Source organism: Alligator mississippiensis, chromosome 6 (genome assembly GCF_030867095.1).
Source record: "Alligator mississippiensis isolate rAllMis1 chromosome 6, rAllMis1, whole genome shotgun sequence".
NCBI lineage: Eukaryota > Metazoa > Chordata > Crocodylia > Alligatoridae > Alligator > Alligator mississippiensis.
The window spans coordinates 98,826,979-98,852,095 of record NC_081829.1 but is presented as its reverse complement, the minus strand read 5'-3'; the positions used below and the strand labels follow the sequence as shown (position 1 = coordinate 98,852,095).

At 45.0% G+C, this 25,117-nt stretch overlaps 1 protein-coding gene across 6 annotated transcripts in view; it reads right to left on the bottom strand.

The window, feature by feature from the left end:
* Positions 1-25,117, bottom strand: part of NT5C2 (5'-nucleotidase, cytosolic II) — a 94,291-nt gene that overhangs the window by 49,548 nt on the left and 19,626 nt on the right. For 2 of the 6 annotated variants that reach the window (XM_059730199.1, XM_014594697.3), the window contains exons 1-2: positions 24,996-25,071; positions 1,684-1,804 (exon numbers count right to left, since the gene is read on the bottom strand). In XM_059730199.1, coding sequence (XP_059586182.1) covers positions 1,684-1,804; positions 24,996-25,063 — 189 coding nt within the window. In that variant the 5' untranslated portion in view covers positions 25,064-25,071. Of the gene's footprint in view, positions 1-1,683; positions 1,805-17,784; positions 17,919-24,995; positions 25,072-25,117 lie in introns of those variants that run through there. The other 4 variants (XM_059730200.1, XM_014594699.3, XM_059730201.1 and 1 more) reach the window with 2 other exon arrangements.

Sequence of the window (25,117 nt, the reverse complement as noted above, 5' to 3'; positions counted from 1 at the left end):
GTAAAATATCTAGTGAGAAACCTGGTTTTTGCATTTCCTATATCAGATTTCCACCTACCTCAAAGATAGTCCCACATTTATTTGCATTTTCACATTGGGATTCTTTCAAAAGACTTAAAACAACTGCTCTGAGTTGTGCAAAAGGAAAGACAAAGATATACTTTGAATATCATGGCACAGTTGCATGCATTTATAAAATGGCAGTTATATATTTTTAAAATGGATGTCCCCCCCCCACAAAAAGTAACAGTGATTTTTCTAAAGCATTCTCTGATTGTCACCTCTCCAGTGAAGTCTTCTATTAATGTACAGAATGCATCTCCCTCTCCAGGTGATCCTGTGTTTATAGCACTGAACTGGGATTCATGAGATGAGGGCTCTATTCTTGGCTCTACCCAATTTCTTGTATGATCTATTCTCTCTGTACTGAAGTTCCTTCTCTGCAAAGTAGAGATAATATTTCTTTTACTCCACACTTTGACCATCTTGTCTATTTAAACTGTAGGTACTTCCAGGGAGGGGCTGTCTCTTATTATAGCAGTACAGTGCCTTGCACAATGGAGCCCTGATCTTATCTGGGGCTTCTACATGCAACTGTAACATAGACAATAGTCTATTAGGTATGACTCTAAAATACTTTTATTTCTGTTCTTATATTTATCTGTGCCATACTAACGTGTCTTCCACTTCAAAGTCTAAGCAGTATCTATACTCTACCACTTTGCATTGCAACAATGAGAATGGGCTGGAACAATTACCAGGATAGTTTTGCTGCTGGGTATTAATCAACTTGAAAAAATGCATGGTAGTTTCTATTGCAAAATCTAACCTCTGATTAACCTTTCCACCTAGTATATTGCATGGATCTGAACTGCCTGATCTGTAAACTCCAGCAGGGAAGCACAATGTTGTCTTGTATTCTGGCTTATACTGAGGTTCTGAAAATAGCGGGGGGATTTCCAGTCTCTGGCAAGAACCAGTAAGAAATTTCTTTTAAAGTTTGCTTTCCTAACCCTAGACCTTTTGGCCCTAGGGGCCAGATGACTGGTGTGGGGCTGGTGCACTGGCCAGATTCAGTCCACTGGCCTGATCCGGCATGTGTCCCCAGCCCCATGCACCAATTGAGTCCTGTCCCCATGCGCCAGATGCCCCATGGCCCTGGCCTTGGGCACCAGATCTGCCCAGACCTGGGTGTCAGATCAGGCTATGCCCTAAATCAGTGGTTCTTAAACTTTGTCTTTTCGTGGACCACTTGGAAATTGATGAAGGTTTTGGAGGACTGCTTAATCTCTGTCGTCAGAAAAAATAAATCAAGTGCAAGGCGAAGTACAGATATTCTCAATTGTTCCGCAACCTTTCTACAGACCACCTGAATGGAGCTCGCGGACCAGTGGCAGTCCGCAGACCATAGTTTGAGAACCTTTGCCCTAGATCATGGCTGCAGCTCCCACCCCTCATACAGAGCTGTATCATCTGGCACACAGGGCTTGGAAATTGCTGGTGATGGAGTGGTGGCAGCATTAATTGCCACTGCTCCCCTGCTGCCACATTTCTGGACTTGTGAGAAGCCCCACGAGCTGGATGACATGACTCTGCAGGCCAGATCTGGCCCACAAGCCAGAGGCTGAACCCCGCTGTCCTAGACAACACCGAACCACGACTCGTATTACACGACTGTCTTACCGATGATATGCTTCTCGGCGGTACTTTTTCATAGCGAGCCCATCCATATTTGCAGGGAGATCTGCTGCGTTCTGGAGTCGGTCGCTCCATGAGGTTGTCATTTTTAAACGAGCGCTTAATTCTGGAAGAGACAGAAGAAAGAACTTCCTTAACTTGAAATGCACGTTTCACAAAAGCATTGTAAAGCTGTTTCCTGGCTGCTAAAGAATGAGACTGTTCAGGAAATAATGCAAGGTGCCCAATGAAATGGCAAATCCTGCGTAGAGGTCAAGCAGGAACTAAAAGAAATTAATAGAAATATCGAAAAACATAAGGGTTTGTACCTGCTGACATGAGGCCTAGAAAACGTATTTTTGTGCTGCTTCAATACAAAGGCACTAAAATATCAGAATATTTTCCATTTGCAATCCCAATTTAACTTTATCACATTTCATTTCATCTTTCATTCATTCCAATATTTTTTCTAAGTTAAATAATGTAGCTCCAGTATAATAAATATCCACAAAATGAGAAGAGGTACGTGCAAGGAAGAACTTTTTTTTCCAACTGAGAGTATAAATGAGCTGGAGACACAAGCAGAGAGATTCACCTGGGGGAGGGAGGGGGGTGTCTGGTGGGTGGACTGGCACAGAGGGGTTTATACTAGCAGCCGGGAGACTGGATTTGAAGATACAGGACTTGTCTTCACAGCTAAAAATGGTGGATTTTTTACTTTGGGGTAACTCACCTGACCCTATGGGGAACATTACACACACGCGTAACACTGAAAATGCAAATGTTAATTATTCATCTCCTATCACGTAGGTAAGAATTACGGTTTTCATTTCACAACAGGGAAACTCAGGCATAGAGAAGCTAAATGATTTGACCAAGGCCAAAAATTGGTTTACTGCTAAACGTACCACTCCTGTACTCAGATTCCTAAAGCAAGTCTACAGATGGTTTTAAAACATGGGGAGCAATTTTGATAGCTGCAGTTGTTGTGTGTGTGTGTGTGTGTGTGTGTGTGTGTGTGTGTGGGTGTCTAGACATTATCAGATGGTTGTGAAATTATATAAAAATCAATTTGTCTATAAAACAGAAGTCCCCTGCTCAGCTCTCTCTGCCACCTTGCAGTAACTAAAAGCAGCATTTACAAATCCATCTTGTGCAGCATCCTAAAGGTCACCAAAACGAGGGTTTGGCAGCCGGCCCGAGGGAACGCATTCCAGAGCTGAGAGCTCTCTACCAAGAATTCCCTGCCACACACCCAGGTCAGCTGTGGAAACAGGGAGTAGCAACATTGCAGCCAACCGCAACTTCCACAAACAGGGTCTACAGGGAGAAGCAGTGTCTGGAATAGCCTGCTCCCAGGCTATTTAGGGCTTACAAATAATTACCGCCAATGAAGCAAATGAAAGGCCGTGCAGAGCACAAAGCACTTAACCATGTGCTAAACATCAACTTTCCTTGCCTACAAGGCAAGCACTCTGCACCCAGAAAACTGCAATCGTTCAGGATGGAAAAGACAAAAGGAAAAATGACCGTGGCAATTTCTACATGAAAAGGGGAGAGTCAGCGGTTCCAGGTTAGCTGTTAATGACAGGGCACTTCAGGATACCGGGATCTAACAAGACCTCAAGATTTGCAAGGGACAAAGACAAAGAGATGACTTTGGTCCCCCAGCGAAGGGAGCAGCCACAGCTCCATCAGTTCCTCAAGCTGCTCCCAACACCTGCCAGCACCAGCTCTGTCTATGTCAGTGGTTTTCAATCTTTTTTCACTTGTGGACACCTAAAAAATTTTGAAAAGAGGTGAGGATGCCTTTGGAAATTTCAAATGGAGGTGTGGACACCTTTGAATTGTAAGTGTGGGTATTCCCATACTTCTGATTGATCAGTCATCTTTCGCAGACCATCTGCAGACCCTCAGGGGTCTGCGGACCGCAGGCTGAACACCACTGGTCTACGTTCAAGACAAGGAAGCAATGTCCTGGAGCAGATACCAACCAATTCAGAAGTGACACTGGTCTGACAACCTTTTCAGAGGCTGCATCAGTGAATAGCAAAACCCTTCAGAATCCACTGCAGTATAAGAACATAAAAAAATCTGTGTGCCACAGTCAAAATTAGAAGACTTTCTCCATTACTCTAGCCTCCTATCACCATTTCATCTGTTCTGTGTCATCTTTGTACCATGATAAACAGAGATTGATGACGACTCGCTGGAAAGGTGGAGCTGGCTATGAGCCTCAATACCAGGATCCAATAGCTGGGCAACATCAGTGCTCAAAAAATCCCAGAACACAGTTGTGTTCAATAATCCCCCAGATGCTGAAAATATTTCAAAGGGTCACCTCTAATCATGGCCTAATGTAAATAGGGAATCCATGGAGCTCAGTGAGGACACGAGCGATGTGGCTATACTTTTCTGTACGTATAAGAAAGCAGCTAGTATCATTCTGTGTATACTGTAGATACTGGAAAGCTGAGATCTGAGTGAGATACAGAAATCCACATCTCAGTAATCAAGGTGAAAGGCTGGAAGGAATAGAAACACATTCATTTACAATTATTGTCTGTAATAAGATGCATGATAAAAATCCTAACTGCAGCAATGTTTGATAATATGCACACTGAAGCAGGCCACCTGCCAGGTAAGTGAGTATCATACATTATGTCACTTTGAGATTAAGTACCAGGACTGCACAAAAAACGAAGGAGTCCAGTTTTGGCCCAGCCTGGAAATCCTTGCTCACATAAACAGCCTCACTAGCTTTGGTACAAGAGTTGCAAGATCCAGCCTACCTGCCTGAGCATGAGAGAACCTGGCCTGTATGTTTTCGTATTTTTTCTGAACGCAGAAGTTCCTCGTCAAATTGATGCCAAAGATAGTGACTGAAAACAAGATGAACCAAACCACCCCATGCATTTGTAAGTCACTGGAATAAACACCAAACATAGCAGGCAACCAGCCAGCCAAGAGCCTGAGCTCCAAGCAGCTGAAATACGATGCATCTTTCTTTAGTTACAAACCTATTTTTGAATTCAGTCATCTGTAAATAGCTTCACGTAAATATAGAAACCTTTACACAGATAAAACATTTCAGACACATCTCCCTAAGGTACACTGCAATTGTGGCCCTACTAATGCAACTGCAATTAAGTGCCTCGCTGTTATCCTGGTATAGATTTCAGTTCTGAGAAGTATTTAAAAACTAAGCTATGAAACTTTGATCCGGGGATAACATGAGGCAAACATGCTGCTCTGGATAAGTACATGGGATTTTTAAGCAAAATATGACGTAAATCAGTGTGACTTTTGCTAAACTCTAACTTGTTTGGGGAATGTGTACGTTGGCGGTGGGAGGGTCACCTTCCACTGAAGCACTGGAAATTGGCCGTAGGTGGAGATGGAGGATTGGATGGGATGTACTGGGATTCCCAATGGTACGGACAAACTCCTCAGGTACCCAACTGGTGGTCTTGCTCACGTGCTCTGGGTAAAACCAATCATGAGGTCTGAAGACAGGAAGGATCCTTCCCCTAGGTCAGTTTGCAAGGACCACTTGGGAGTTTTGCCTTCCTCTGTTCACCTCCTACAATTATCTGGGTATATCTTACCTAACACATTCCCTGCCATTACAGGAGTCCAAGGCCCTGGTGGCATCCTTGATCTCTCCAGCTCCCTTCCTGTCTCACACTGTAGTTTCTGAGGCACTGCTGTATCTGCACTAACGACCATAAGTTAGTTGTGCAGTGTTAGGGTACGCTTATCACTTTTGGTACATGGAGGGACTGGAGCTGTCCTTCTCCATTCCTGTGGACTTAACATTTATTACCTGGTTGCCTGTTGGTTCACGGAGCTGGACTTGTTGACCCCGCTGATCCCTTCCAGCCCTGTGTTCCTATGAATAATTTTTAAAATGTTGGCAAATATAAAGCAACCTGCCAAAGAGGCCTTCCCTGTTAGAAGGTGTTTTACTATTTTCGTCACTGGTGGTTGGAAATTTCTGAGCCCCATAATAAGTTATAGGTTTGGGTTGGGTCAGGCTGATTTTATTTTTAGCACTTTGACAAAGTCACAAACCAACACACAAGGACAAATAAATACAACAGCAGCGACAAGCTCACATTTTCCACATAGTCTCAGGGAAATTCTAGAGCAGAAAACAAGAGGCACTGAACAACCTCCATGTTTTAATATATCTATAGTGAATTTACTATGCACTATTTGCCTGTCTTCTGCTCACATGTTCAGTTTTAGACATCCTTAATATCATAGACAATGCTAGTCACATGTTCACAGAGAGGACAAACTCTTCATAATTCACCTTGATTTCCTACAGTGCCTGGCATCTCAGATCCCAAAGCACTGTTGACATTTTAAGTCCTGTAACATACTGCTGGGCTGGAAGTGGGGTTACTGCCATTTAAAGAGTTGGGGAATCTGAAGCACAAAACGATGAAGGAACTTAGCATGTGATATCAAGCAAGTCAACAGAACAAGCAGGAACGAAAGCTAGGAGTCCTGACCCCCACGCTCCTGTACTAATCATCACTACACCGCGTTCCTGCTGTTGGAGGTGTGAACAACACACAGACTGGGGCTAAATTTCTCCCATTCTAACTATGTAATCTAACATGTCTTCAACATGCAAGTGTAACCAGATTTTAACAATTAGCACAGGTTGTATTATCAAGCAATTAGTTGCCTATTAAGAATGTGACAGACAAACCATACGACTTCTGCTGCTATCTAGGGCTGTATGCAGTAGCACCAAAGGAATAACAACCAAGACTGACTCCATCTGAGCAGGTTCAAGAACTAGACCATTTCAACAATCTGCGCAACTGATATTTCTTCCTTTCGTTTCCTTTCCGAATGTCGCTATGACCCTCTGATAGTCCTTTTGTCCTACCACCATTCCCAGCTCTTTCTTTTTTTTGTCAGCTTCGCACTCGATCATCTCAGTCCCTTCTTCCATGCAGATACCCAAGTGCAGCACAACTGTTTTGAGCACCACTTATCCACACTTAAGTCCCCTTTAAGGATCTCTGCTGCACTGCTGACATTGAATCAACGTGGCTGGTAGATGAATTGCCCATTAGTATTCCCCTTGTCCTACCTGCCTGTCTTCAGATTGTTAGCAGCTTGGAACAGAGACCATCAATCTTGCATCTGGTAGATCAGGCCTACTAATCATCTCAGTTGTGGACTAGTAAAACACTGGAACAGGTTACTCAAAGAGGTAGCGCAATGTCTATCCTTGGAGGTTTTGAAAATGCCACTCGACAATCCCCTGGCTGGGATGATGTAGTTGGAGGTGGCACTGCTCTGAGCATGGGGTTGGACTAGATGTGACCTCCTGAGGCCCCTTTACACCCTCATTTCCTGTGATTCTGTGATTCTAGTTTGAGCAGCCAGGAGTGTTCTCAAGTACTAGCATAAGGGGAGAGTGCTGAGAAGATGAATGCTGTAAAAACTCAAGCAGAACCAATGGGACAAAGAATGTGAAGAGTGGAAATTGCCCACCGCTTGTATAACACAGCTAGAAACCTGGGTAACAAGCAAGAGGCAGGGGAAATTCCCACTGATGATAACAGCTGCAACCCAGCCCCAGACGGGAAGGGGATGTAGCTTGGCCTAGCAGGGACAGGGGAAGGGAGTGTGGCCTGGCCCCAACCTGGGCCCTACTGGAAGATGGGTCATGGCCTAGCCCCAGCCCAGCCTCTGTGCTGAAAGTTGAGCACCCTCGCTTTAGTCAAATGGAAACTACGGGAGTCAAAACAGCATTGACTGGATAACATTTAAAGGTGATCTAGGGGTTCTTGCTGGTCTTAAACTCAAAGAATGTATGAATTCTTGAATGTTTGGATGTGCCCAGCACAGGCCCTATCATAAGTAATAATGCGACTGAGTATTGCCTTGGTGGTGCAGGGATCCCCAAACAGCAGACTTTTGAACTGCTGCAGGCACTAAAAAGACATGAATGGAGAGAGCGGCAGTTCAACCCTTACTCTTACTCCCAATTTCCCTAGGTTTTGGAAGATTACAGTGGGCCCTTACTTTTAATGTGCACTATTTCCCCCTTCCCCAACTTCAGGATTAACAATTCAAATGATTTTCAGTGCATGTCATTCCTTCTGTTTAGTAGCCAATGGCAAAATAATTTCTGGAGTGTGCTCTTAATTACCACTGGTTCTGAAATATTAGAACATCTGTTACTTTAAACCTCTGGCAGTTTTGTGAACCCCCCCCCCAGTTTCCGAATTTGAGTAGCAGCGACCATAAATGGCCTAAAACAGAAAATTGATAGTTTCCCCTTGTGCCTAGTGTAAATTCCTCATTTTAAATCAGTTCACTCCTGGAGGGCTGCCTCTTTGAGTGCTTCTCTTTAGGCTATTGATGACAGCAAGCAGCAAATTAGCTTCTGTTATTGGAACGCTAAATTCTTTTCAAGGATATAGCCAGAAGCATTGTCTCAACTCATAGTAATTAGTTAATTTTTGGCTGTGAGTGTGAAAAAGTGCTACATAACTGCTAAATAGCATTACATGGGCAGAATTTGGCGGCTGAACTGGAGCTGTGTGAGTACTGAAGTGAGAATGCATGCTACAGTTTTCAAGCCAAACTAAGAAACAAGATTAGATTCATAACACTATTCCTGTGTCCATGAATTGCTTTGGACTCCCTTCTACTCATGTGTCATTGAAGGTATTGACTCCGACCTATAATCAGCTGTATGGTTTGAGCCCTGTCTGCAAACGGCCAAACCACTCACCCTGGGCATCACTGCAACGGCTGAGAACAGCTGAGATGTCTTTGCTAAGGGTACTTGGGGGTCAGAAGCAGCAATTTCCAGTGGTGTTGGTCAAATATATCCAGTCACGCGTTTATTTGATTATGGTCTATTTAACAGACTATGGTTTCACGAAAGTTATTTCTGGCTGTGTGAGGCACCAGAGGGCAGAAAGCTGATTATGGAGACTATTAAGGACAGCTCAATTTAATTTCTGGGTAATTTTCTCGAAGTCTTGCACCCAGATGATACAGTAATGGCTACATAAATCTAACAAACAGCTTTTTGTGGACTTAGGGACTCCTTTCTCACACACAACTTTTACTGACGCTTACATACACGACCCGTATCTGTACTGCGGTAGCATCTGGGAGCACGGTCGATGGACCGTGACCGCATAAACACGGAACAGAAAATTTAGGCTGTGAGTTTCTGAGGGCAGAAACCAACTCTGTTTTCCGCTTGTTCGGTTTGTTCAAATTGGGGTCCCAGTTTATAAAAAACATAAGAACTGCCATCGATTGGGTCAGATCTAGGTGCATCTTGCCCAGCATCCTGTGTCACACGATGACAGAGTGGATGCTGAAAGGGAGCATGAATAGGCCAGGACTGGGTCTGGAGGCAGTGCAGTAATACAAATGAAGTGTATGGCACTCCCTACCCCAGACTGCTTATAAGACAAAATTCAACTGATGGGAGACTACACAAAAATGATACAGTCTTGGTCGGGCAGTAATCTGAACACTTCAATGGCTTGACTCTTGTCAACTTTTTTTTTTTTAGGCATCACAGTGCAGAAGAGATGAAGGAGGGACCTGCAGGAGGATAATGAGGTAGCTCTGCAGATGTTTATTGGGAGCCCTCCCCAAGCTTGAGGGGCTACATGAGAAAAAGCACGAAGATACTTATTTAAAACTGTAACCAGTGGATGGTGGGGGTTGAAACGCAACTGCAGGCCCCAATCAAAATCTTTAATGAATGAGAAAGGCCGAGACGGAGCGGTGATAGGCCTGGAGAGTAAAGATAAGAAGATCTGATAGAAGAATGAGCCGGTAGAGAAATGCAAACAGGGTGACACAAAGTGCCAGGCTAGGAAAAAGATCTTTGCAGAAGCATTCCACATAGATCTGAGCAAGATAAAAAGGTATTTATTAAGGGTGGAAAAAAGGATGAGGCAGTAATCAAGCTGTGCGATGATGACTTTTAGTTTATTTAGTGTATGCGGTTTCGGCATCTTGTTTCTGCCATCTTAAGGCCATATTATCAGCAGTGTGAGGAGCCTGAAGGTCACCAGGTAGCAGTCAGCAATGTGGGACATGGTTTGAACCTGTCCTCAAGGGCATTTGTTGTCACTGCAAAGGCCCCATTGGTATAGGTTTGAGGCACAGTGACCCTGTCCAGCTCGAAAATGGTTGAGAGGTGCCCCATAACAGCGTGAACAGCTAAATCCTGGTTGACTGACTGTTGGGTCAAAGATGATGTGGTGATAGATTGGTGCTTGTGCTGACCATTCTTCGTGCCATGAAGTAAGGAAAAGTCAAAGGATTTTGAAAGGGTGGACAATATTGGGTGTCTTGAGGGAAGCCAGCCTATGGGTGGGCAGAATATGTCACAGCGCACTGGCAATGTAGGATGATCATAGAGTCTGGTTAGTAAATCTGCTTCAGCATTTATGCGACAGAGAAGAGGGGGAGTAATGTTACTGAGGACTGGTAACCATGGGAGTGGAGTGGGGTGCAAAGTGCCTGAATGAATGTTAGTTGTGTAAATGGATACAATAGGCCACATCCTAGAGATATTATGCAGAAAGAACTGGCAAATTATGCACACAGTCTGGAGAAAAGAACCTAGGGAGAGGTGGGAGCTGGAGATGATGACCAAGCTACAGGCCTGAATACCAGGCAGCACAGTGGTGTTGTACATACTATGCAAGAGGACAAAGTTGGGGGAAAGCTCTTTTAGCCATGCTGAGCTGGAGATGGCAGTCAGACCTGTACAGGGCAAGCTCAGAGAGACAGGCTGAGTTTCAAGCTTGAACAGAAGGAGGCAAATTGGGATTACAAATGGACCCGAGTCCTCAGCATAGGAATAGCAGCTGAATTTGTGGATGAGATAGATGACTCAGGGATAAGGTGCAGAGTAAGAAGAGAGGATGGCCAGGAGCGGACCTGAGGAGATCCATCATTAATTATGCTAAACCACATTATAAATGATCCTGTCCCCCAGACATTCAGCCATTTGTCCTTGTCAGAGCAGGAAAGGCATTTTAGGATTTGCACTCAGGAGGGTCATTTTCTCTTCATGTCAGGTTCAGAGCCCTAGACCCTGCTGCCTCAAAGACTGTGTTGGCTCTTCCTGTCAACCTCAGCTTTCATATTCGTTATTACTCAGCTACGCAGCCTCTCTGGGATGGCAGAAGTCCAGTGTGGAGACCCGGGCTCCATACATCTGACCATCCTGTTACAGTGCCTCTCGTGCTACCACTAACCAAACTGTTAAAAAAACAGAGGACCTGGTAGCAGAAGAGGAAAATAGTTAATGGGGCCACTACTTGGTTTATTAGGCATAAGGCTGCACAAATCTAGAACCAGCCTTGACCTATATGTACATAACTTTTAACCTGAATCAATACCAGATTAAGTGCAGACACAACGTATTAACCAGTGAACTTCTACCTGGAAAAAGTAGAAAATGAGAGCAGTCACCTATTGCAAAATGTGACAAAAATCAATACATCTGCACCATTTTTTTCTTTTAATTAATGGAGCTTCCATCCCAGGGTTAACAGGTACCCTACAAAACAGCAGTGCTGGGAGACTTGGTTAATTAGGGCTTGTCTACACTGTCTGTGCGGAGAGCTGGGGTGCCCTGCTGCAAAGAACAAGCTGCCCACTCACTTCTACCCAGCACAGGCATGGCCCAGAAAGCAAGAGGAGCAGCTGGTTCGATGTAACCCTGAGCACATGCCCAATGACACACCGGTGTGTTTCTTGGTGCACACACAAGACCATGCTAAACCAGCTGAGCTACCTCATTTCCAGGGTCTGGCATGTGCTAAGCAAGAGCAAGGTGGCAATGCACTACCTGTCCACAGAATGCTTTAAAATCCTCCGGTGGATGGTTCTGTGCTGAGAATTATTAACATTTCTCTTCAGAGCAGATTTTTAAAATAAAGACACAATTTTCTTTTGTTATTTCTGTGGAGAAAATTAATTTTTGATGGCACCAAAGTTACTGATCAAATCCAAGGCTTTCCTATTAAATCTAAGAAATTCCAACTTCAGAATCTGTATGTGATGCACAGCTACAAACTAACGTTCTTGACTCACCAACAATAACATCTAGTAATTTTTTTATATCTAGCCAAGAAACTAATGAAGTAAGGCTTCCCAGACCCCTGTGCATGAAGCAGGCATTATCCTGACCTTATAAGTGAGGGAAATAAAGCTGAAAGATGGGAGGAGACTCATGTGAGGAGAGTGTAACTTGGTGGAAGAGCCAGGATTAGAAAGTCCCAATTCCTGGCCCCAGGCCTGAACTCCAAGGCCCTCCCCTCAAATATCTATCATTGTTTTCCCCGCCTTGACAAGGGAACAACATGTTTTCTGATAAGCTAATCAACATATTTTCTAGTATTCGTGCTTCTCAATATCCTGTGTAGAAAGGATGCTTTGAAACATCAGTGCTGGTTTAATCATTTCTAATTTATATACTCACGCTTTTGACATTAATAGCTCACTATTAAAACATTAAGTTTTCCTAACTCCCGTGCTCAATAGCTACTGTTCCTCCTTTCCTCCAAGAATCTGTCCAATTGTTTTCAACTTGGCTAAACTGTTGGCATCCACAACATTTGGTGGCAATGCGTTCCGCACTTTAATTGCAGGCTGTGTAAAAAACAACTTCCTTTTGTGAGTTTTAAACTTACTATTCACTAGTTTTATTTTGTGACCCCTAGTTCTTGTACCTAGGGAGAGAGGGTAAATAATAAATCCCCATCTACTTTCTCTCTGCCATTTACTATTTTGTAAACCGTTATGTCCCCCTTCAAGCATCTCTGGTTAAAACAGAATAGGCCTGGCCCCTTTAATCTCTCCTCATATGGAAGCCCCTTCACATCACTAGTCATCCAAGAAATAGAGCTGAAATTACTTCCCTATGGGCATGTCTATACATGTGCTTTAATATGCATCAGCCTACTTTAATGTGTATTAAAGCATCATAAAAAAAACACTGCTCTTTAGCTGATGTGCATTTTTCTAGACCTCACAATGGAGGGCACTTTTACATGTGCTCAGGTGTGTGTGTGGGGGGGGCGGGGGAGGGCCAGCACTTTATTTAGAGCAGTTCTGCAAGCAGCTCTAATTGAAGTGTCACCGCATCTTGTGTATCAGTGTCCCCGCACTTAAAAATGGTGGTGGGGGCACTTGAACTAAAGTTTGTTTGATGAGCTTTAGTTTAAGTGCTCCTGACACCATTTTTACGGACGGGGATGCTGATACACGAGACACAGGGGGCTGTTGGAGTGCAGTACTTGCCACACTCCAGCAGACCTGATTAATCGAGTCTGGTCTGATGCACTGGAATTCCAGCATGTTGGAGCAGCCTCTGCACTTGTATAGGTGTCCAGGGGTACTAGATTTGATGTGCGTTACCTAAAGTGTATTAATGAACATGTAGATGTGCCCCGTATTATAGATTTTGTTGCACACTAGCTTAAAAACACCAGCTTTGAGTCTGTGTGCTTATGTAATTAATTTTACTTTTTACAGTGAAACTTGCCACAAAGAACAATAACCCCCAGCTATTCAGCAATGAGTTATTGCTCCCCTCTTCTCAGTAGCTGGCTTCTTATTGGAGCTGAATGTCCCAAAAGCTCATCACCTACAAAAACAATCTTGGGATTCAGATATGTGCAAGTATCTGGTACCTGTTCATTAATCTCCGATATCTCTGTGGAGCTACGGTTCTAAGGCACAGATACCAAGACCAGACACACCATCCTGAGCAAATAAAAATTTTGATCCAGGGAATGATGGCCATCCCACACTTCTATTATGCAACAGTAGCTCCCTTGGAAGGAGATCTGTAGTCTTTCAGAACAATGGCACCTTTCATGGGATTAGGCTGTACTCCAGGAAGCAAATGAAGCTTTAATGGGGCTTTTCACAACAGTTGTGGTAGCTGACAAAGCACTCGGGATGCACAGCTCTGATCAGCACCACATTCATTCTGAGGGCACACAGCTCCGTCACTGTGGCTCTCGCAAGTGAGCCAAGCCCTATTCATCTCCAGAACACTGGAGGTAAATGAGGACGCAATGTAATTTTGGTGCCTTTCCCCATTAGCTGAATGTCTCCAGAAAAAAATCTTATATTTGAATCTCTGCTTCTGCTTCATCTACATGTTGTATTTACAAAACAAGCAAAAACACTGTGAGATCACTGGATCTATTAAAAAAAAAACCTGATAAAAAATAAAGAGGATAAAGTATTCTTGGATCCGCTTTCTGGCTATGGGGTCCCTCCCTATACACTGAAGTATAAGTAGCATACATGGCTGCAACAGCTTCAACATACAATACAGAGCAGTGTAGAGCAGAGGTGTAAAACTCATCCAGCTGGGATCAGCACTGCACAGAGTATGGGACCCTGAGAGGCTGAAGCAGCTGCTGGATTGAGTGTACTGGGGAAGAGGGAGAGGGAAGGGATCTGTGGACCAGATCCGGCCCACGAACCAGCCCCATGCCATGCCCTGTGTGGGTCTGATCAGACCCAGGAGCAGCACCAGGACTAGATGGTGCGGCTCCATGGACCGGATCTGGCCTGCAAGCCGTATGTTTTATACCCATGGTGTAATCTGCAGGTAGACACAGTGGTCAAAGTCTAAGGCTAATCTAATAACCCAGGGACATGCCCTGTCAAGGGAGTTTTATTTTTAAAACATGCTCCTTCCTGAACATTTTCTATTGAGAGAGATCAAGAGTCCAATACTTGTCTTTCCAGACTTTCCTACAGGATCTGTGGAGAATCTAAGGATTCTGCTTCCTGTGACCTCCCACGCCTTACTAAGAAGTACGGGGGGTAGTAACAAAGTCTTTAACAAAAACATCATTAGTTTACAGAAGGAAGGATGAGTTGGTGAACGAGGTGCTGGACTGAAATGCTAGAGACCCAGGCCCCATTCTTGCTCTGTCACTGATTTCCTACCAACCTTGGGGAAGTCACTTAATCCTTCACACCCCGGTTTGCCAATGGTAAAGCAGGGATAATACAATTTCAGATACAAGAATTGTGGTGATACAACCATGAGAAGTTTAGTAACAAGATATGAAATGGGTACCTGTTGGACCTTTTTTTAGGGGGGCATCATAATTTATATGATACTAACAGCATGCCAAGTGCCTAGCCTACAGTGAGTCTTCTCCCCCCTTAATCTGCCAACAAAACCTCTCTCAGGATGACTCAACTAACTCAAGCAGGAAAGAAATCGCCATCATCCAGTCTAAGTTCACCAAAAGCACTGCTGCATTAGCACTCAAAACTACATGAAATGCTCCCTTAGCCCAAAAGTTGAGCATGTTTTTTCTGCAACACTCCCTACCTATCAGTCAGGGGAATCTCAAGAAATGACGCACATAGAAAATCCACCTCTCTCAGATATCCTTGTCCCAAATTCAGCATCTTATTTCTTGTTCATTATATGTCAACAACAAGGCTGGTTTGATTAAATGTTTCCTGCCCTGTGCTCTATCTCTAACGGTCAGACCCGGCCTGTTCTAGGAAAGCTACATTGGCTTATCAGCTGAACAAGCAGGAAGGTGAGGAATTAAGTTATGTGAAATTCACATCTGTGTTCAAGTGCCATTACAGCACAGACCTTTCCTGGATGAAGAGAGCACAGTAAATTCATATTCTGACCTAGTTTTTAAGTCAGCGGAGGCAAATGTTGCCATTATGAAACCCAAATTATTACACGTGAAGTTACAAGTCAGCCCTTAGGGCATAACAGTCTCCCAGCAAAGATCGTATCACCCAAAAATGTCAGTTGATCTTGACAGATGCATAATGTTGAGGGACAGTTGAAGATCACTGTGTAAATTGCTGGAAATAAATCTATTTTGTGGACACTTTCTCTGCAATATTCACAGCGTTCTCCACTCTGGCTATGCAGCATTGTTTGATATGCTTTCCAATAAGCAATGTAATTAAAAACCATTCACCAGCGTACTTTCAAACAGCTGTGACAGCAAGTTTTTGCAGCGTCTCATCTCTCTTGGACAAATACAGCTGGCATGGCTTCATGAACAGATGGACCTAAGAGCAATATGATGTTTTTGGTAGTATCAGAGATTAAATCTCCTCTCTTTAGATGCACCTCACTATCAACCACCTTGTCCTAGCAACAGACAACCCAAGTTCATTTTGTGCGACTCAAATCATCTTCCCAGGTTCACATAAAAGCTGCTTCTACCAAATAAAATATTACATATACAATGGGATGGGCTGATGCATCCACGTATGATGTTTCTTCTCTCTACCTTTTCCTTCACATTACTCCCTTCTGTAACCAGCTAAACTGAAGGATAATATGAACACGATGAAAGGTTCCCTCTTATATTCTGTACTCAAATAAAAAAGTGTCAAGGAATAAAGGCCAAGAGATCACTTAAAAAATAAAATATATTTAAAATTTTCCATTATCCTATATTATGCTTTCTTTGTGTTTAAAAAATAAGTCACTTGTGACTACCATTATGGGACCAATCTTCTGTGCATTAAATCCAGGAAGAGCTTTCTCACTGATTTTAGTGATAGCAGGACTTGAAATCAGGAGAAACTCAGCATGCACGACTATTCAGAAACCACATCTGAAAGAGTCTGTGGGACAGAAGCCTTCCCTTTGGCTTGGATTTCACTTTTTGTGGGAGATCTAAGGTGCCCCAATTACTGCACTTACTTGATCCCAAGATGAGGTTTCTTTCCCCATTTAACACAGGGGGAAAAGATCCCTTGCTTTGGAACTGAGTATGAGGAGATGGGGGGGGGGGGGGGGGGGAGGCGGCAGCCCTGCCCCCCTACCACCTGGCCCTCCACTGTCTTCCCCCCCACTAGCTCCCCACTGCCTGCCCCCCTACCATCTCCTCTCCTATTGCCTCCCTGTTGCAGTAGTCAGGGGGAGGGCACAAATTTAAAATGACCCCCAATAATTAGAGTTTATAAATAGAAAATTATAACAAATTTATAACAAAGTATGAACAAATTTATAAATTTCCATGTACAGAATCTAATTATTGGGGGCTCATCTTAAATTCAGGATCATCTTGGATTTGCATAAATATGGTATGCAGTCTTGAAGACCCAACTTTTGAAAGCTGTTACATACCTTGGGGATGGATGAAGAAAAGAATCTGCCAGTTGCTAAGAGGCCCTTCATGTTGCTTCCCCACAAGCAAAGTGGCATGAGAGTGCTGATTGACTGATTCATTGAGGCTATTTTGTTAACTTTACATGAGCCCTGGAACAAACTGTCTGATATTCTGTGATTGGACATGTCAAAACTGATAAAAGAGAGCCTGTGCTCTCAACAGTGCAGAGCTCCATGGAGCTGTGCAAATGAATTCCTTCTAACCAGCTTGATAAAAAAAAGGAAGTAACACAATTCCAGCTGTTTCTGAACACCACAGTACAGTGGTTTTAGAAAACATCTCTCAACATGTTTTGACCTTTTCAGCGCAGGCTTCCACTGCAGACATTTTTTTTTTTTATGATCGGTCTTGTTATCTCTTCCCACCTATTTATTTCTATGTGCATGGAACATACATATTTCTCAACAGATGAGTAAAAGCGTCATCAGTTTTTCATCATCCCTGTCATCCTGAATGCTATGGTGTAAGTAAGCTGACCTTTATACTGGTTGCTAAAATGTCAAAATGATTTTGCAAGGTGGTTAAAATACATACAAAAGAACATGTTAAAAAACTAAATCGGAGTCAGGGGAAGGGAACCAGCAGTGGGGAAGGGTCATCAGCTACTCTCCATTTCAAATACAGTCTCGGTTGCATTCTTTATGCTCCCAATTTGGCAATTTATTTTACTTTTATTTTAACAGAAGAAGAGAGATGCAATGGAAGTCTACTTTTCAGCAAACCCAAGCAACCAAACACTTTGTTCAGATGGGCAAAACGCAATGACTTACTGACCTGCACTTAAACATCATCAGGGCACTGACTGACTGATGCTTGCAACTCAAAGTGAAAAATGAAAAGTGGCCTTCTGCTTTAGTTTGCTGACAGCAAAAGTACTAGGTGATTTACCAACCTGGCTCACTACTTTGCTAAACTCCTCCAGTCCAGCTCCGCCCTGCTGTCTGTATCACAGGCTGACAGCACACAGCTAAGGGACTGCGGTAGGAGGTCAGTTTTCACAGTGTTTGCTTTAGGTCAGGCTTCTGGGTCACTCAATGCACCTGTAACTTTTAAATTCAGATTAGTTCAGTTTTCCATAGGGGAGCAACATTCCATTCACTTTTAAAATAAATTGCTTCTATGTAAAAGTAAACACTGAGGATACTACACTTTATTCCCAAATAAAAACACTGAGATCTGAAAAAGAGGAGGAAAGCAAAAAGAAGGAACAATTATCATGAGTCTGCTCTCAAAATTATTTAGTAAAGTAAATGCTGTATTAATGAGTACTGGGTTGCATATGACAGAGAAATGTACTTTATATCCCTTAAAATATGAGTAAGAACAGGGCCTCGTCCTAAAGCTGTCTTCTATGTAAATGGTCACTATGACTTCAGCGGAAACACACATGTTAATAAGGGCTCAATGGATCAGTGTCTTAATAAGTTGAAGGCACTGAAAGATCCATCTCCTACATTTCACAAGTATGCAAAATGTATATCAGTGGGATAGAGACTGAGTGAAAGACAGGGCCAACCTCTACAACATGCTAACTTGCAATGAAAAGAACAAGGCAGTTAGTAATGTTAATAAACTAGCAAGAGTACATGCTGACTCCTACATTACCTATGATTCCAGTAGTTTACCATCACTTCCCCTTTGCTTGTAGCATTCCCAGCTGCTGTCTGGTAAAAACTTAAGCAGTGGCATAACTGACACTCATCAAACCCTAAAACTTCTGAGGATGGACATTCACACAGTGTGCTTTGATCCCATGTTCCTCCTTACTGCACTTTTCTGGACCATGAAAATCAATCCAAGTCCATCAGCTAGATTGGGGTAGACAAAATATGGCCTGCACACCAGATTCAGCCCACCAAGAGATTTCATCTGGCCCATGGTGGGTCCCTTGGCCTGGCTCAGCCCAGGCACAGGGGGCAGGCCAGGCTGTGGGGTATGCACCCAGTATCGCCATCCCCAAGCATGCAGCGGCTGGACTCACTTCCCAGCAGCCCCCACAGCAGCAGCTCCTTCCAGCTACCACTGCCAGTCTCTGCTGTCACCACCAGACTGGCCCCACTACCTGGGCACCTCAGCCCATCTGCCCCACACCCACTGCCATCGGTGCCAGATGGAGAGGGCAGGTGGGGTCTCTATGGAGACTGGCCTGGGAGCTGCACAGGCAGGGCGCACTTGGCCAGCCAGATGGGATGGGGCCGTGAGCAGCATCCAGGAGCAGGATGAATAGGCAGGGCTGGGATCGGGATCTTGAGGTGGTGACAGTGTGGGGCTGTAGCCTGGGGCAGAGCCACGATCCGCTGCCCACGTCCCTGCAATGGGAGCCGGTTCCGCGTGCAGGGGCATGCAGGGAGTGGATCACAGCTCTGTCCCAGGCCTATGCTGTCACTGCCCCACGATCCGATCCCAGCCCCGCCCATCCCGCTCTTGCATGCCGGTCCTTGCTCACCCCTGACCCCATCCCATCCACCTGGCTCAGTGCACCCTACTCACATGGGTCCATGGAGACCCTGGGTGGTGACAGTGCGAGGCCAGGCCCTGAGGCAGAGCCACTTAGGGAGTTTTGATGAACTGTTGCAGGCCGGGGGCAGGGGGTGCTGACCCAGTCCATGACAGCTCACCAAAAGTCCCTAAGTGGCCCTCTGACCAAAATACTTCCCCACCCCTGAGCTAGATTCAATTCAGCATTTCATTACATCCTGACATCAGGAGAGACTTACCTACACCTCTTAATATATAAAAAACGGAGTTGTTTCTGTTAGTAATTCATGGAACTGGCTACATCACTTACCTTGATATGACTACCACATATAATAATTTTTTATAGTCTCTTCACTTTAGTGTTAAACTAAGATCCACCTCACTAAGCCCTTGGGAAACACTATGTGGTAAATACTCACGCATTACACAAGATGTTAGAGTACAAAGACCTGGGCAAAAGTCAGTTAATCCAAGGGCATGCTCTTACTGCTTTTGTAAGCAAACAATGAAAAATCAGAGTATTTCAGAGTATTCTGAGCCTCTGTCTTCTCCAGGCCATCTGTGCCAGAAGAGGTTAAACTGTAATCTGCTTACTAAGCATAAATTCAGCATAAAACCCCTTTGGTTGGAAACGTTCCAAACACAACTGGCAGCTGTAAATGTTGCTCTTATGGTTAAATAACTAAATTAGCCATGGATTGTGAAATGACTTCAGGACACTGCAGGGTACAAATGGAGCAAGTGCTGCCCCCGGCCCCATCTCCTATTTAAACAGTGGGCTGGTGAAATGAGCCAGAGTAGCAGTTTTGGGTGCTGACATTCTCTGCTCACCTACAGAATTGGGGGCAGCACAAGCCTCCTACGCACCAGGACCTACTAACATACTTCATTTTGGCTCTGGAAAGAAACCGTTCAGAACTCCCCAAAGCTTATTCTCAACAGCTTTGCCTTTCCCTCTCTGCCGTCTCCCCAAGATACAAATACCATTTTCACTGTTCATACGTTCACTTTAAAAATGGAAAGAGGACCTAACGAGATGTACATGACCGATATCACACCTACAGATCTATCACTGCTGCAACTGTCACTCCTCAATACCGCCCTTCTCCATTCTCCTTCAGTTTCACCTTCACTGCTTTAAGGTTTGTTTGTTTTTGGCTGGTAAAATCTGCAAACCAGGAGCCTAAAATTACACTGACTTGTATGTATACAGGGTGTCATATGTGTAATCAAAGAGAAAAAAAGCTTTTATCTTCCATATCCTGTCCCAACTTGTATCTCTACCAAGACTGCCATAAAGGGAGTAACTTATCAGCAATTGCAATGGTGAAATCTGCAGAAGAAATTTTGAACAAAAGAAATTAAGGTAGCAGTAAAAATTTTAGCTACTATTTATCTGTACCAGATTTGAAAAAGGTACAAGAGAAGTGAAAAACTCTACTTTGCACACAGCCATTCAGTATAAAAACAAGTTTGAGCAGGGGGCTAAGTATCACGGAAATAACAGCAAATCTATTGCTGTCTTTATCTAATGTATACCTTCTTTTATATATCACACCAGTAATAAAACTATTCAGCGATTAGTGTGATTCAGAGGCAGGCAGAATTCACTGGGTGCCCATCTCAATTTCTTGGCACCTGAGTTAGGTTATCGTTGCCCCAAAATGTACTGTCCTTAATTAAGCTTCAACACTGAAGCCCTCAAATCTGCCATATGCTTTTTCATAGCACCTGTCTGGCCTTTTTGCACATGTAGGAAGTTTGGGACAGACCAGTTACTCTTATTTAGGCATGTTGAGATTATCAACAGCTTGTGGCAGCCGCCCTGAAATACCAACATTGGATTTTGCTTCCAGATGTCGCATAAGTTGTTGTACATTCTGTATTTTTCTATTGCTTGTAGTAATAAAGGAAAAGTAAATTTGCACTGAGTGCTTTGCTTGGGCACAGTAGAGCTTAACATTTTACGAATCACCCTTACGAATGACGACCCATAATATTAAAAATATACAAACCATTAATACCTGGATCACAGCCACAATGCACTGTATGAGTTTCCCCAGTCACATAGATGAGGCCTTTTATCCTGATGAATAATCTCAAGAAAATGCCTATTCTAGAGGTGTGCAAAGGATAAGCTATGCCTGGACAGCGGAGGTCAACTTTCGAAGATGGATACCTTGGCCACTTTAAATGTAGCCAGGTATTCAAGCATTTTTTAATCCATTCTGTGCTTTCTTGATACAACTGTAAATTGGAGAAAGAACAGAAACAGCACAAAGGGACACCCTCCCCACTTACTTACTAATGTGCACCAGGCCTGACATAGAGTCACCACCTCCAAGAGTGAGACAGGAGTTCAGTTCCAAGGCCATCCAGTCCTGCCCTCCCTATTATTATTTTCACTGCTAGAAACCTGTGTTTTTACTTCAGGGTAACGAGTGCACATAAACTCTCCTGGGGTAAAAATGAAGAGAAGACAAGGCACCTCATTTACCATGAGGTGAACTCGGGTAAACCCCAAGCGGGGGCATGGGGTTTACTTCAGCAAGTTGACCTTGCGGCAACACGATAGTGCCTGGTTTTTACTGACAAGGCTATTTGGGTAGATGTGATATCTTTTACTAGACCAACTAAATAGTTGGAAAAATTGATCTTTGCAAGCCTTTGGATACAAACGCCCTTCTTCAGGCGCGGGGAGACTGTTTTTGCTGTTTTCTCCACCTTTTTGGCAGTGAAGAAAAACCTTAAGACTGGGGAATGAGTTGCATGTGAAACTTTGCACCCAAACCTAGACTGCAAGAACTAATTTCCTTCCTACGAGGCCAAACATCTACCAAAGGGCAATGTTAGTTTGGGTCGGAACAGAATGGATTTTAAATGGCCAAGTCCATGTAGGTGCCATGCTATCAAATTAGCCAGGTCCTGCCATGCTCCCCAACTCCCAGGCTGCAGAACCAGCGGGTAATTTAGCTCCTTGTGCAGGTCATCTATTTGATTCTACCTTTGTCTCTAGCACCTGTCTTCAGGGAGGAGCTGCCAGCAGGCAACCTTTCTCCCCTGCACCTCTTCCTGTGCAGGGCCGTGTCACTCTTGTTGAACTCAAAGGTTGCAGATTCCAACTCAGTTCACTCCAGAGCACAGCAAGCCTGATTTATAACCAATCCTTTGAATCTTTCCTTGCCCAGATTTACAACTAGATAACCTGCATGTTCCCTTCTTGAGATGAGGCAAGTGAACTGTTGCTGGACTGCAAGTGAAGAGTATGAAAGGAACAAAAGTTATTTGCTTCTTTAAGAGGCTTGGAGTCAAGCTAAATGTCCTATTTGAATCAGTTTTTATTTCCTTCTCCATGAATGAATACCGATCCAGATGGAGATGCAGAAAAAACCCTCTCATCTTGGGCAAAGAAAATTAACTGGTTGTATATATTTTCTAAGAAGTTTGCTGTCATTGCTTTCAGATAACGATGTGGTGCTCAAGTTGCAAACACAAGGGGCTGGTTTCTTTAAAAAAAAAATAAAAAATTGAGGGCTTTTTGTTTGTCATTAAAAAGTCTAATGGTTATTTCTAGGGGTTTTAGGTTATCAAACACTTATTTCTGCAAAACTTAAGTTTGAGTTGAACCTAAATTTGGAGCTACAACTGACAAAACACTGATCCTTTAAGCATTTTTTAAAATGTTTTTAAAGGCTGCTTAAAAGCTGAAAATCTGTCTGACAAATTCCTGCTCAAATTGAGTCTTTGCACATCCACACCCCAGGAAGCGTTTAGAATAGTAACGCGACAGAAGCAAATATATGGGTACACTTGCTACTTTCAAACTTCAGAAGACAATGCATATCTTGATCTCATAACATCTGTCTTTTATCTGTCTCAGAAATTGTATTTTATTCCACCAAGCTTTTGGCAATACCATTAGCCTGTAAGGAACTGGACAGAATAAAAGCTGCAGTGTGTCACGACACCACATTTATGCTGGAATAAATTCCAACGGTTGCAATGAAACTGGCAAACTTCTGACAGCTCTTTTGACCTAAGGACCAGTTACAACAGAGTGTTTTAAAGTGTAATTCTACTCCAAAATATGACTGTTAAATTGATACAGGCTCCACTTGGATGGTATTGTATCTCGGATTTCCAGAGCGAAACTGCTCAAGCAGAAGATGAGGACAGTTTTCCTGACAGTTGCCAGTGCAGATGTAATATGGCATTGAAAAAATTTGGCTGTCAGTGACATTATACAAACCAGGGAGGGAAGGGGGAGAGAAGAGAGAACAGATGACGTGAAAATCAAAACATAGAGTCTGAACTGTGCAAACCCGCCGTCACGGAAATGACTCGTAGGCATAACCATCCGATGGATCGGGCCTCTGTCACGGCGACACCACGCTCCTTCTCCCTGGGCTAACAGGTGCGCAGGGCAATAAAGTGTATTTTAATCAGCGACCGGATCTAATTCGCAGTTCACGCAGGGCGCAGTTGTGTTGGGCAAGAAGGGGCTGTTATTACGCAGCCGCTCGGAGCCCGTCGCGTTCAAGCAAGCTTCCCAGAGCGCGTGTTATATACGTTTATTATATATCATATACGTCTAGCCTTCCAAAAAAAATACAATCCCATCCCACAAGTAAAATCCCTGAACGGACCGAGGACGATGCCAGAGCAGCCACCCCTCGAGCACCTTGCTGGAATCCTGAGGAGACATGTGGCACCCCTCGGGAAGCGCCCGCGCTGCTGAGGAGACACGTGGCACCCCTCAGGAAGTGCCCGTGCCGCTGAGGAGACGCGTGGCACCCCTCAGGAAGCGCCCGTGCCGCCGAGGAGACGCGTGGCACCCCTCAGGACGCGCCCGTGCCGCTGAGGAGACGCGTGGCACCCCTCGGGAAGTGCCTGCGCCGCTGAGGAGACGCGTGGCACCCCTCGGGAAGTGCCCGTGCCGCCGAGGAGACGTGTGGCACGCCTCGGGAAGGGTCCGTGCCGCTGAGGAGACGTGTAGCACCCCTCGGGAAGCACCCGCGTCACCAAGGAGACGTGTAGCACCCCTCGGGAAGTGCCCGCGCCACTGAGAAGACGCACGGCACCCCTCGGGAAGCGCCCGCGCCGCGTTCGGCGGGCGCCCCCACGATGTGGAAGATCTCCGGTTTTGCCGTCCGAAACGGAGACTGCACAACGCGGGAAAGACAGATGCCGGACTCGACGGGGGCGCATCGCCGGAGCGCGTCGGACCCGCCTTCCCGTGTGGGGGGCTGCGAAGCACCGCCGATTCCCGTCTGGGTCGATGCGGCGAAGCCTGAGGGCGCTCGCGGCACCCCGGGGTGACCACCGCCGCCGAGGTGCTCGAAGCTGGGACGTTTTGCCAGCCGGGGGCGACCGTTAGGAACGCGAGGGGTCACGGCGAGGGGCATCGCGAGCCCCCTCAGCGCGTGGCGACATGTGGAGCCAGGGGGTGCGAGGGGCTGGGGGGCCACGTCACTGCCCCTCAGGGGCGCGCGCAGCGCCCCCAGCCCCCGCCGGCGGGAGGGGGGCAACTCCCTAACCGCCCCACCCCTCCGGGCCGGCCAATGGGAGCGTCCCCCGAGGCTGGCGCGTCCCCCCGGCAACGGCCCCTCCGCGCGCCGCACTCACCTCCCGCCGCGCGCCCAGGAAACGGCCCCGCACCAACTGCCGCAGCGCCCCGCCGCCGCACTGCGCATGCGCGGGCACGCCCCGCCCCGCCCCGCCCCAGGGAGCGGGGGGAAAGTGCCGGC